General features: G+C 51.1%; 2 protein-coding genes across 3 annotated transcripts; both read right to left on the bottom strand.

Moving 5' to 3' along the window:
- Positions 1–806: 806 nt before the first annotated feature.
- Positions 807–2,094, bottom strand: LOC116966043 (protein ADP-ribosylarginine hydrolase-like). Its single transcript, XM_033012189.1, has 2 exons — positions 1,710–2,094; positions 807–1,308 (listed from the first exon to the last, which is right to left on the bottom strand). Exons 1-2 carry the CDS (start codon positions 2,057–2,059, stop codon positions 885–887), a joined length of 774 nt encoding a protein of 257 aa, XP_032868080.1. The 5' UTR covers positions 2,060–2,094; the 3' UTR covers positions 807–884.
- Positions 2,095–8,849: 6,755 nt separating this feature from the next.
- LOC116966041 (protein ADP-ribosylarginine hydrolase-like) lies at positions 8,850–13,065 on the bottom strand. Of its 2 annotated transcripts, XM_033012187.1 has the most exons (3): positions 12,547–12,850; positions 9,753–10,113; positions 8,850–9,351 (listed from the first exon to the last, which is right to left on the bottom strand). In XM_033012187.1, exons 1-3 carry the CDS (start codon positions 12,845–12,847, stop codon positions 8,928–8,930), a joined length of 1,086 nt encoding a protein of 361 aa, XP_032868078.1. In that variant the 5' UTR covers positions 12,848–12,850; the 3' UTR covers positions 8,850–8,927. The 2 variants fall into 2 exon arrangements, with proteins under 2 accessions (XP_032868078.1, XP_032868077.1); XM_033012186.1 differs by lacking the exon at positions 9,753–10,113 and having other exon boundaries at positions 12,547–13,065.
- Positions 13,066–13,662: the final 597 nt, after the last annotated feature.

Below are 13,662 nucleotides of genomic sequence, written 5' to 3'. Positions count from 1 at the left end.
GTTCATCTGCAACTGAATTTATCTTCTCCACAACAAGTCATGTTCATTACTGTGAAACACAGACACCATTTGTTTCTTCTGCTGATCAGAATCTGGGGACTTCAATATGTTTCATTCATTTATAACATTTCTCACTATACCATGTACTATGGTAGTCTAGTACAAAACACGGCACATATTCCTGATTGGAGAGGGGACAGAGAAATCTATATGTTTTTAAGTCAGATTAATAGACTCTTGATTAGTGCAGGTGTCAGGGTTTATGGGGAGAGGGCAGGAGAATGGGGTTAGGAGATCAGATGGGGTTAGGAGATTAAGGGTTGGACAGGCTAGATGCAGGAAGATTATTCCCGATGTTGGGGAAGTCCAGAACTAGGGGTCACAGTTTAAGGATAAGAGGGAAGTATTTTAGGACCGAGATGAGAAAATCATTTTTTACACAGAGAGTGGTGAATCTGTGGAATTCTCTGCCACAGAAGGTAGTTGAGGCCAGTTCATTGGCTATATTTAAGAGGGAGTTAGATGTGGCCCTTGTGGCTAAAGGGATCAGGGGGTATGGAGAGAATGCAGGTACAGAATACTGAGTTGGATGATCAGCCATGATCGTATTGAATGGCGGTGCAGGCTCGAAGGGCCGAATGGCCTACTCCTACACCTATTTTCAATGTTCCCATCAGCCATGATCGAATGGTGGAGTGGACTTGATGGGCCGAATGGCCTAATTCTGCTCCTATCACGTGAACTTACAAAGAAACGTCTTCCTACATGGACAGTCTTTTATCTTTTGTATTAATCCACATTATATATACCCAAGAGACCTTTTTAATATGTAATCATTACTAGCTCAAGCAGAGGACAGGTGCAAGGTTGAAGAGTGGTGGAGTTTACAAATCACTCTTTGCTTCTGATGGGGAACTTGGATGGCTTAAGTCGAACAACTTCTTTGCCACAGTCTCCAATCTGCTCTGATACTCCACACCTTTGTGGTTGGATGTGGGGACGCCGTGAAAGCCATACATGGCTCCCCACCAGGCGGCAGCGATGGCACCGGTAGAGTCGTTATCCCCTCCGTGGAAAACGCCCCTTATGCAAAGCTCCTCCCACGAGGCGCCCGAGCCCAGGATGGCATCGTAGGCTATCATGGGGGCATCATGCCCGCTCGCACCACCCCAGCCGGCGTAGCTGACAGACGCGTAGAACGTATCTCGCTCGGCCACGCCATAATCCTTGGGAAATATCGGCTTGGACACTCCGTCCGCTATGCCTCGCTTCTGCAGGTAGCTCTTCCATTGGTTTTCAAAGTAGGACCTGAAATGGAAAAAGAAGACCTTTCTTCAGGCTGAGAATCAAGGGCGAGGCGGGAAAAGGTCCAGCACAATCAGAGCCGCCACTGACGACTCTAGAAAGGTGGAGCCCACAATGGTTCATTGTTGGCTGTGGAAGAGGTGATACAATGAATGAAGGGATACAGTAAAACTAGCAAGACGACTAGGGTGGGGGAGGGATGGAGATAGAGGGAAAGAGAGGGTAACTTGAAATTAGAGAAATCAATATTCATACCGCTTTTAAAGAATTTGCGAACAATCAGAAAGATATTTTCAATAACTACTAATAACATTCACTCAGTAGGTGGATTTAAATTAAAATGAAAGTGCATAGTGTTGGAAAGAGTGCCTGTCTAAAGTGAGAGCACAGTTTCACACACCCACCAGGCAGCCAGGTTTTCTTCTGCATAGTGCTGGCTCTTTTGCACGTAGCTCTTTGCTTGTTCCAGTACCTCCATCAGATCTTTACCCCAGCTCACCGTGGGCTTGCCGTTCACTGCATATGCGGTGAACAAGGCAGCCGCCAGCGCACCCAGGTAGCCGGTGGGGTGGTGATGGGACATCCGTCCACTCTCCACGGACACAGCGATCAGATCCTCCAGCTGATGCGGGTGGGGATACCGCAGTCCGATACACATGGCCCGCATTGCCGCTCCGCAGCCACCACCTTTGGGGTTGAAGGGGGTCTTCCAGCCACCAGGTTGATCCAATTTCAGCAAACGCACTACACTCATACACGTTATGCCTGCCACAGGAATCAACAGACAACCGTGTAACTAAACAGCCACGTTCAAGACAATAGACAATAGGTGCAGGAGTAGGTCAATGTGATCATCCCCAATCAGTACCCCGTTCCTGCCTTCTCCCCATATCCCCTGACTCCGCTATTTTTAAGAGCCCTATCTAGCGCTCTCTTGAAAGCATCCAGAGAACCTGCCCCCACCGCCCATCTGAGGCAGAGAATTCCACAGACTCACAACTCTCTGTGAGAAAAAGTGTTTCCTCGTCTCCGTTCTAAATGGCTTACTCCTTATTCTTAAACTGATACCCCTGGTTCTGGACTCCCCCAACATCGGGAACATTTCCCGTGCAATGCATCTCTATATTTTATACCTCCCTATAAGATCACCCTCAGCCTAAGTCATACCAACCCCTGACAATTACTCAATCCCTGGAGTCCTGCCAACTTCCTCATAGACATCCTCTGCATTTTATCAAGCCTTTTTTAATTTTCTTTTTTTGTGTGTACGTAACGCGGGGATGCGTGTGCGTAACGCGGGGATGCGTGTGCGTAACGCGGGGATGCGTGTGCGTAACGCGGGGATGAGTGTGCGTAACGCGGGGATGTGTGTACGTAACGCGGGGATGTGTGTACGTAACGCGGAGATTTGTACGTAACGTGGGGATGTGTGTACGTAACGCGGGGATGCGTGTGCGTAACGCGGGGATGCGTGTGCGTAACGCGGGGATGCGTGTGCGTAACGCGGGGATGCGTGTGCGTAACGCGGGGATGCGTGTGCGTAACGCGGGGATGCGTGTGCGTAACGCGGGGATGAGTGTGCGTAACGCGGGGATGCGTGTGCGTAACGCGGGGATGCGTGTGCGTAACGCGGGGATGCGTGTGCGTAACGCGGGGATGCGTGTGCGTAACGCGGGGATGCGTGTGCGTAACGCGGGGATGCGTGTGCGTAACGCGGGGATGCGTGTACGTAACGCGGGGATGAGTGTGCGTAACGCGGGGATGCGTGTCCGTAACGCGGGGATGCGTGTACGTAACGCGGGGATTTGTGTCCGTAACGCGGGGATGTGTGTACGTAACGCGGGGATGTGTGTACGTAACGCGGGGATGTGTGTACGTAACGCGGGGATTTGTACGTAACGCGGGGATGCGTGTACGTAACGCGGGGATGTGTGTCCGTAACGCGGGGTTTGTACGTAACGCGGGGTTGTGTGTACGTAACGCGGGGTTTGTACGTAACGCGGGGATTTGTACGTAACGCGGGGATGCGTGTACGTAACGCGGGGATGTGTGTACGTAACGCGGGGATGAGTGTACGTAAAGCGGGGTTTGTACGTAACGCGGGGATGCGTATACGTAACGCGGGGATGTGTGTACGTAACGCGGGGATGTGTGTCCGTAACGCGGGGTTTGTACGTAACGCGGGGATGTGTGTACGTAACGCGGGGTTTGTACGTAACGCGGGGATGTGTGTCCGTAACGCGGGGATGTGTGTCCGTAACGCGGGGTTTGTACGTAACGCGGGGATGTGTGTACGTAACGCGGGGATGTGTGTACGTAACGCGGAGATTTGTACGTAACGTGGGGATGTGTGTACGTAACGCGGGGATGCGTGTGCGTAACGCGGGGATGAGTGTGCGTAACGCGGGGATGCGTGTGCGTAACGCGGGGATGAGTGTGCGTAACGCGGGGATGCGTGTGCGTAACGCGGGGATGCGTGTGCGTAACGCGGGGATGCGTGTGCGTAACGCGGGGATGCGTGTGCGTAACGCGGGGATGCGTGTGCGTAACGCGGGGATGCGTGTGCGTAACGCGGGGATGCGTGTGCGTAACGCGGGGATGGGTGTCCGTAACGCGGGGATGCGTGTGCGTAACGCGGGGATGTGTGTACGTAACGCGGGGATTTGTACGTAACGCGGGGATGCGTGTACATAACGCGGGGATGTGTGTCCGTAACGCGGGGTTTGTACGTAACGCGGGGTTGTGTGTACGTAACGCGGGGATGTGTGTACGTATCGCGGGGTTTGTACGTAACGCGGGGATTTGTACGTAACGCGGGGATGCGTGTACGTAACGCGGGGATGTGTGTACGTAACGCGGGGATGCGTGTGCGTAACGCGGGGATGCGTGTACGTAACGCGGGGATGTGTGTCCGTAACGCGGGGATGCGTGTACGTAACGCGGGGATTTGTGTCCGTAACGCGGGGATGTGTGTACGTAACGCGGGGATGTGTGTACGTAACGCGGGGATTTGTACGTAACGCGGGGATGCGTGTACGTAACGCGGGGATGTGTGTCCGTAACGCGGGGTTTGTACGTAACGCGGGGTTGTGTGTACGTAACGCGGGGTTTGTACGTAACGCGGGGATTTGTACGTAACGCGGGGTTTGTACGTAACGCGGGGATTTGTACGTAACGCGGGGATGTGTGTACGTAACGCGGGGATGAGTGTACGTAACGCGGGGTTTGTACGTAACGCGGGGATGCGTATACGTAACGCGGGGATGTGTGTACGTAACGCGGGGATGTGTGTACGTAACGCGGGGTTTGTACGTAACGCGGGGATGTGTGTCCGTAACGCGGGGATGTGTGTCCATAACGCGGGGTTTGTACGTAACGCGGGGATGTGTGTACGTAACGCGGAGATTTGTACGTAACGTGGGGATGTGTGTACGTAACGCGGGGATGTGTGTACGTAACGCGGGGATGTGTGTACGTAACGCGGGGATGTGTGTACGTAACGCGGAGATTTGTACGTAACGTGGCGATGTGTGTACGTAACGCGGGGATGTGTGTACGTAACATGGGGATGTGTGTACGTAACGCGGAGATTTGTACGTAACGTGGGGATGTGTACGTAACGCGGGGATGCGTGTCCGTAACGCGGGGATTTGTCCGTAACGCGGGGATTTGTACGTAACGCGGGGATTTGTACGTAACGCGGGGGTTTGTACGTAACGCGGGGATTTGTACGTAACGCGGAGATTTGTACGTTACGCGGGGATTTGTGGAGCTTGTCCGCTGCGCTACCTGGCCTTTTGTGTATTAACCAGCATCTGCAGTTCTTTGTTTAACTAGTTATACAATGACACTGTAATCCCTTAAGGGCCCGTCGCACGAGCATGCGACTGCATGCGGCGAGCGCGACCAAATCGGAAGCGGGGGCCGCGCGGAGGTCGAGTGATCCCGTACGAGTTGACGTAAAGTTCGAGCGAAGTCCGCAGGAAGTTCGCGCTAGGCGTACGCCGTCAAGACGCTGCGTACGGCGTCGAGACTCTGCGCACGCCCGTCGAGGCGGTGCATACGGCCTCAATGCGGCGCGGAATTTTTGGAGTCAGTTTTTCGGAACCCCGCGCGATGTCGGGACCAGCTCCGCACAACTCCATACGACTCTGGCGATCGAAGTGGGACCGGCCCCGCGAGGCCGTACGGCTCAAGCGACCACGTTAGGTCGCGCTTGCCGCATGGAGTCGCATGCTCGTGGGACAGGCCCTTTACTCTGTTATAGCAGACAATCAGCAATAACAGACAACCCCCCTCCCCATCCAAAATGGTCCCTTATAACGAGGGTTTACTGTATTTTAAGATATCATGATAAATGAATTGATAATTCTGTCAACAATTTAATTTCAATAGTTTATTTTGGCTTTGCATAGAATTAAGGCAACAAAGAAAAATCAAGTTAAGTCACTAAATTCAAAAGCCCAGCATCAAACACAAATCATATTAAACTTATTCAATTCGATACAAAAGAAATTAACACCTTGATTAGACACCAAATTAAAGCATTTGACACAATTAGTGACTTCCTGAGTGCTAAGGATCTCTCAGCCAATGCACTGATTTTTGGAAGAGGAGTCATACAAAGACTATAGTGCAAATTGTGCTGAGTCAGGTGCTAGAAATGCTGCTTCACACTGATATGTGCGTTAGGGAATGGAAACAAGGCTTTGTGACAGCTCCAGCAGAGAGAGCTGCAAAATCTTGAAGTTGGGACCAAAACTGTATGAATAGAAAGAAACAGCATGGAAACTGGACTTTGGCCCATTGATCATTCGTTCACTAGCTCGTCATCCCACTTTCCTATCTGAAGAAGGGCCTCGATCCGAAACCTCACCCGTCCCGCTGAGTTACTCCAGCTTTTTGTGTGTGCCAATCTTCGGTTTAAGCCAGCATCTGCAGCTCCTTCATACCACTTTCTCCACACCCCACGAGCAGATTTCTCTCTCAAAACTTGTCTAGCTTGAAAGTCAAGTTCTTTCCTGAAACTTCGAAGTGTTGTCACCAACTTTGGTTGCATTAAGTTGAAATGGATTTCGAATCCAACAGCTCTGTGCCGGCTCGCTATTTGCAGACATTTCCATGAGTGTAACGATTCAGTTCCATTTGCAAATGTTGGTGATGCTCCTGAAACTTTGAACCAACATCAGACAGATAACTTCCTCAGATTCTTCCAGTCAGAGATGGTGCAGAAAAGGTGACAATTTGTGACCCCGTGGGCTCATGTTTCCTCCTGAAGAGTAAAACTGGACCTCGATCAATAAAGTTTCTCCTAGTGTGAAACGAGTGCATGCAAAAGTGGGATAACATAGAACTAGTGTGAATGGGTGATCGATGGTCAGTGTAGACTCCGCAGCTGAAGAGCCTATACCTCCAAATCCTACGGATTCAATGTCAGGCAGCATAATTTACTCCAATTTGCTCAGAAAGTGAATAAGTGCAGAAAAGTGGCATTTTTTGTTCATGTTTCCACAAGTCAAGTTTCCATTTGAATGATGAAATCTTTCCCCCAGATCCCATCATTGTTCTGCAGATTCTGCCTTGTGTCTCCTTGACATCGATTAGATCTAAAAGTAGCCACAGGGCGCGGAGGAGGATGGAAGAGGGACACAAAATGCTGGAGTAACTCAGCGGGACAGGCAGCATCTCTGGAGAGAAGGAATGGGTGACGTTTCGGGTCGGGACCGAGGATGGAAGAGAGACCGCTCTAGTGATAGGAAGCAGGTATCCAACAGTGTATCCCAGTCTGAAGGAGGGTCTGGACCCGAAACGTCACACATTCCTTCTCTCCAGAGATGCTGCCTGTCCCGCTGAGTTACTCCGGCATTTTGTGTCTGTCTTCGGTGTAAACCAGCATCTGCAGTTCATTCCTACACCGTATATCCCAGGGATTGTGCTGGGTGTCTTGGTGTCTGCTACATACATCAACAATCTCGATGTAAATGTCGGGGGTATGCTTAGTATTTTTGCGGACTACATGGAAAGTAACACTGAGAAATGCAGAACACTGCAAGCATTAATAATTATATTTCTTAACAACTTGCAGCTGAGAAATTTTATTTTCAGAAACCGCCATCCCAAGTTTGTTAGTAAGATTAGTATATTAGACAATAGACAATAGGTGCAGGAGTAGGCCATTCGGCCCTTCGAGGCAACACCACCATTTAATGTGATCATGGCTGATCATCCCCAATCAGTACCCCGTTCCTGCCTTCTCCCCATATCCCCTGACTCCGCTATTTTTAAGAGCTCTATCTAGCTCTCTCTTGAAAGCATCCAGAGAACCTGCCTCCACCTCCCTCTGAGGCAGAGAATTCCACAGACTCACCACTCTCTGTGAGAAAAAGTGTTTCCTCGTCTCTGTTCTAAATGGCTTACTCCTTATTCTTAAACTGTGGCCCCTGGTTCTGGTCTCCCCCAACATCGGGAACATGTTTCCTGCCTCTAGCGTGTCCAAACCCTTAACAATCTTATATGTTTCAATGAGATACCCTCTCATCCTTCTAAACTCCAGATTGTACAAGCCCAGACGCTCCATTCTCTCAGCATATGAGTCCCGAAATATTAAGGTCATAAGGAATAGTTGGATTAAGCCATTTGGCCCATCAAGTCTACTGCACCACTATATATATTCTCTATACTATTCTACTACTGCATCAAAATCAACGTTATACCATTCTTTTTTTTACAAATGTTAACCTTTGGTTCATCTGCAACTGAATTTATCTTCTCCACAACAAGTCATGTTCATTACTGTGAAACACAGACACCATTTGTTTCTTCTGCTGATCAGAATCTGGGGACTTCAATATGTTTCATTCATTTATAACATTTCTCACTATACCATGTACTATGGTAGTCTAGTACAAAACACGGCACATATTCCTGATTGGAGAGGGGACAGAGAAATCTATATGTTTTTAAGTCAGATTAATAGACTCTTGATTAGTGCAGGTGTCAGGGTTTATGGGGAGAGGGCAGGAGAATGGGGTTAGATCAGATGGGGTTAGGAGATTAGGGGTTGGACAGGCTAGATGCAGGAAGATTATTCCCGATATTGGGGAAGTCCAGAACTAGGGGTCACAGTTTAAGGATAAGAGGGAAGTATTTTAGGACCGAGATGAGAAAATCATTTTTTACACAGAGAGTGGTGAATCTGTGGAATTCTCTGCCACAGAAGGTAGTTGAGGCCAGTTCATTGGCTATATTTAAGAGGGAGTTAGATGTGGCCCTTGTGGCTAAAGGGATCAGGGGGTATGGAGAGAATGCAGGTACAGAATACTGAGTTGGATGATCAGCCATGATCATATTGAATGGCGGTGCAGGCTCGAAGGGCCGAATGGCCTACTCCTACACCTATTTTCAATGTTTCCATCAGCCATGATCGAATGGTGGAGTGGACTTGATGGGCCGAATGGCCTAATTCTGCTCCTATCACGTGAACTTACAAAGAAACGTCTTCCTACATGGAGTCTTTTATCTTTTGTATTAATCCACGTTATATATACCCAAGAGACCTTTTTAATATGTAATCATTACTAGCTCAAGCAGAGGACAGGTGCAAGGTTGAAGAGTGGTGGAGTTTACAAATCACTCTTTGCTTCTGATGGGGAACTTGGATGGCTTAAGTCGAACAACTTCTTTGCCACAGTCTCCAATCTGCTCTGATACTCCACACCTTTGTGGTTGGATGTGGGGACGCCGTGAAAGCCATACATGGCTCCCCACCAGGCGGCAGCGATGGCACCGGTAGAGTCGTTATCCCCTCCGTGGAAAACGCCCCTGTTGCAAAGCTCCTCCCACGAGGCGCCCGAGCCCAGGATGGCATCGTAGGCTATCATGGGGGCATCATGCCCGCTCGCACCACCCCAGCCGGCGTAGCTGACAGACGCGTAGAACGTATCTCGCTCGGCCACGCCATAATCCTTGGGAAATATCGGCTTGGACACTCCGTCCGCTATGCCTCGCTTCTGCAGGTAGCTCTTCCATTGGTTTTCAAAGTAGGACCTGAAATGGAAAAAGGAGACCTTTCTTCAGGCTGAGAATCAAGGGCGAGGCGGGAAAAGGTCCAGCACAATCAGAGCCGCCACTGACGACTCTAGAAAGGTGGAGCCCACAATGGTTCATTGTTGGCTGTGGAAGAGGTGATACAATGAATGAAGGGATACAGTAAAACTAGCAAGACGACTAGGGTGGGGGAGGGATGGAGATAGAGGGAAAGAGAGGGTAACTTGAAATTAGAGAAATCAATATTCATACCGCTTTTAAAGAATTTGCGAACAATCAGAAAGATATTTTCAATAACTACTAATAACATTCACTCAGTAGGTGGATTTAAATTAAAATGAAAGTGCATAGTGTTGGAAGGAGTGCCTGTTTAAAGTGAGAGCACAGTTTCACACACCCACCAGGCAGCCAGGTTTTCTTCTGCATAGTGCTGGCTCTTTTGCACGTAGCTCTTTGCTTGTTCCAGTACCTCCATCAGACCTTTACCCCAGCTCACCGTGGGCTTGCCGTTCACTGCATACGCGGTGAACAAGGCAGCCGCCAGCGCGCCCAGGTAGCCGGTGGGGTGGTGATGGGACATCCGTCCACTCTCCACGGACACAGCGATCAGATCCTCCAGCTGATGCGGGTGGGGATACCGCAGTCCGATACACATGGCCCGCATTGCCGCTCCGCAGCCACCACCTTTGGGATTGAAGGGGGTCTTCCAGCCATCAGGTTGATCCAACTTCAGCAAACGCACTACACTCATACACGTTATGCCTGCCACAGGAATCAACAGACAACCGTGTAACTAAACAGCCACGTTCAATAGACAATAGACAATAGGTGCAGGAGTAGGTCAATGTGATCATCCCCAATCAGTACCCCGTTCCTGCCTTCTCCCCATATCCCCTGACTCCGCTATTTTTAAGAGCCCTATCTAGCGCTCTCTTGAAAGCATCCAGAGAACCTGCCTCCACCCCCATCTGAGGCAGAGAATTCCACAGACTCACAACTCTCTGTGAGAAAAAGTGTTTCCTCGCCTCCGTTCTAAATGGCTTCCTCCTTATTCTTAAACTGTGGCCCCTGGTTCTGTACTCCCCCAACATCGGGAACACGTGTCCAAGCCCTTAACAATCTTATATGTTTCAATGAGATACCCTCTCATCCTTCTAAACACCAGAGTATACAAGCCCAGCTGCTACATTCTCTCCATCCTGGGTATTAACCTTGTAAACCTACGTTGCACTCCCTCAATAGCAAGAATGTCCTTTCTCAAATTAGGGGACCAAAACTGTACACAATACTATTGTCTTCTCAAGATTTAGAAACAGAAAATAGGTGCAGGAGTAGGCCATTCGGCCCTTCGAGCCAGCACCGTCATTTAATATGATCATGGCTGATCATCCAAAATCCTGCCTTCTCCCCATATCCCTTGATTCCATTAGCCCTAAGAGCTAAATCTAACTCTCCCTTGAAAACATCCAGTGAATTGGCCTCCACTGCCTTCTGTGGCAGAGAATTCCTCAGATTCACAACTCTCAGGGTGAAACTGTTTTTCCTCATCTCCGTTCTAAATGGCCTACCCCTTATTCTTAAACTGATACCCCTGGTTCTGGACTCCCCCAACATCGGGAACATTTCCCGTGCAATGCATCTCTATATTTTATACCTCCCTATAAGATCACCCTCAGCCTAAGTCATACCAACCCCTGACAATTACTCAATCCCTGGAGTCCTGCCAACTTCCTCATAGACATCCTCTGCATTTTATCAAGCCTTTTTTAATTTTCTTTTTTTGTGTGTACGTAACGCGGGGATGCGTGTGCGTAACGCGGGGATGCGTGTGCGTAACGCGGGGATGCGTGTGCGTAACGCGGGGATGCGTGTGCGTAACGCGGGGATGTGTGTACGTAACGCGGGGATGTGTGTCCGTAACGCGGGGTTTGTACGTAACGCGGGGATGTGTGTCCGTAACGCGGGGTTTGTACGTAACGCGGGGATGTGTGTACGTAACGTGGGGTTTGTACGTAACGCGGGGATGTGTGTACGTAACGTGGGGATGTGTGTACGTAACGTGGGGATGTGTGTCCGTAACGCGGGGTTTGTACGTAACGCGGGGATGTGTGTCCGTAACGCGGGGTTTGTACGTAACGCGGGGATGTGTGTACGTAACGTGGGGATGTGTGTACGTAACGCGGGGATGTGTGTACGTAACGCGGAGATTTGTACGTAACGTGGGGATGTGTGTACGTAACGCGGGGATGCGTGTCCGTAACGCGGGGATTTGTACGTAACGTGGGGATGTGTGTACGTAACGCGGGGATGCGTGTCCGTAACGCGGGGATTTGTACGTAACGCGGGGATTTGTCCGTAACGCGGGGATTTGTCCGTAACGCGGGGATTTGTCCGTTACGCGGGGATTTGTCCGTAACGCGGGGATTTGTCCGTAACGCGGGGATTTGTCCGTAACGCGGGGATTTGTCCGTAACGCGGGGGTTTGTCCGTAACGCGGGGGTTTGTCCGTTACGCGGGGATTTGTCCGTTACGCGGGGATTTGTCCGTAACGCGGGGATTTGTACGTAACGCGGGGATTTGTACGTAACGCGGGGATTTGTCCGTTACGCGGGGATTTGTCCGTTACGCGGGGATTTGTCCGTTACGCGGGGATTTGTCCGTTACGCGGGGATTTGTCCGTTACGCGGGGATTTGTCCGTTACGCGGGGATTTGTCCATTACGCGGGGATTTGTACGTAACGTGGGGATTTGTACGTAACGCGGGGATTTGTCCGTTACGCGGGGATTTGTCCGTTACGCGGGGATTTGTACGTAACGTGGGGATTTGTACGTAACGTGGGGATTTGTACGTAACGCGGGGATTTGTCCGTTACGCGGGGATTTGTCCGTTACGCGGGGATTTGTACGTAACGTGGGGATTTGTCCGTTACGCGGGGATTTGTCCGTTACGCGGGGATTTGTCCGTTACGCGGGGATTTGTCCGTTACGCGGGGATTTGTACGTAACGCGGGGATTTGTACGTAACGCGGGGATTTGTACGTAACGCGGGGATTTGTACGTAACGCGGGGATTTGTACGTAACGTGGGGATTTGTACGTAACGCGGGGATTTGTACGTAACGCGGGGATTTGTACGTAACGCGGGGATTTGTACGTAACGCGGGGATTTGTACGTAACGCGGGGGTGCTGCGCTACCTGGCGCCCTCCCTTCCATGTCGTCCATACACATGACGTAGGCCCAGGCCAGCCGCGGGTACAGGGTCTCCGGGCTCTCGGTGGGACCCAGCGCCGCCGCCAGCGCCTCGGCCGTGGCCAGGTGCATCACCGTGTCGTCGCTCACTATCCAGGCCGACACGTCGAGCTTTTTCACGCCGCCCGCCTTCTTCAGCTCGGCGTGGATCTGTGTGCCGCTGCGGCAAAACTCCCACCGCCCTCTGTGGAAGCCCAGAGCATCCCCCGCCCCGCTCAGCACCATGGCGGCCACGTAGCGCTGCATCAGCGCCGCCATCGCGCCCCCACTCAGTGCAGGAACTGCCATTTGTTGTCGCCTCAGGAGAGCAGCGGCGGTTTATGGCTCCGGGTTTCCAGCCGCCATCACCGCGATAAGATATTTGGCCATCATGGTGAGGGCGTTCCCGCCGCCAGCACGGTGAGGGCGTTCCCGCCGCCATCATGGTGAGGGCGTTCCCGCCGCCAGCACGGTGAGGGCGTTCCCGCCGCCATCATGGTGAGGGCGTTCCCGCCGCCAGCACGGTGAGGGCGTTCCGGCCGCCTTCAAGATGAGGGCGTTCCGGCCGCCATCACGGTGAGGGCGTTCCCGCCGCCATCATGGTGAGGGCGTTCCGGCCGCCATCAAGATGAGGGCGTTCCCGCCGCCAGCACGGTGAGATCTAAGTCCACGTCATGGTGAGATCATAGGACATCCGCCATTTTAGTGAGGGCAAAGTCCATTCGTACTCACAGTCCACTGATGGTGAGGTTAAAGGGTGGTCCGTATGATCCCGAGTGGAGCCACTGTTGCCCTGGGAATAAACTGTAAACAAGGCTATCTGGTCAATAGGTTAATGGGGGCACAGGGAAAGAAAAGTTAAAGTTAGGGCCAAGATACCAAGTTAGGAGATGCTGGGCTGTGGGAAATGCTGTGCTGGTAGAGAGAGAAAAACTGAGCCAATGTCACAGAGGGTTAACTTACAGAAGCAATGGCTAGTTCTGATACGGGCTGGGAAATTCCAGAAGTTGTAGCCTTTAATATTGTGTCTGGAAAGCTGCAACCTGCCTAAATGGAATATGAAGATAGACACAAAAAGCTGG

The sequence above is a fragment of the Amblyraja radiata genome, chromosome 35, assembly GCF_010909765.2.
Source record: "Amblyraja radiata isolate CabotCenter1 chromosome 35, sAmbRad1.1.pri, whole genome shotgun sequence".
NCBI classification, from domain to species: Eukaryota; Metazoa; Chordata; class Chondrichthyes; order Rajiformes; family Rajidae; genus Amblyraja; species Amblyraja radiata.
Note: the sequence above shows the minus strand (reverse complement) of the source record. Positions and strands in the feature narration are given on the sequence as shown.

What these genes read in the sequence shown, in the direction of transcription:
- LOC116966043 (XM_033012189.1), bottom strand. Translation starts at nt 2,059, where the DNA reads ATGAGTGTAGTGCGTTTGCTGAAATTGGATCAACCTGGTGGCTGGAAG. An exon ending in GAAGAAAACCTGGCTGCCTG is followed by an intron (nt 1,309 to 1,709) that starts GTGGGTGTGTGA and finishes TTTCCATTTCAG; the next exon opens with GTCCTACTTTGAAAACCAAT.
- LOC116966041 (XM_033012187.1), bottom strand. Translation starts at nt 12,847, where the DNA reads ATGCAGCGCTACGTGGCCGCCATGGTGCTGAGCGGGGCGGGGGATGCT. An exon ending in CATGGAAGGGAGGGCGCCAG is followed by an intron (nt 10,114 to 12,546) that starts GTAGCGCAGCAC and finishes TTCCTGTGGCAG; the next exon opens with GCATAACGTGTATGAGTGTA. An exon ending in GAAGAAAACCTGGCTGCCTG is followed by an intron (nt 9,352 to 9,752) that starts GTGGGTGTGTGA and finishes TTTCCATTTCAG; the next exon opens with GTCCTACTTTGAAAACCAAT.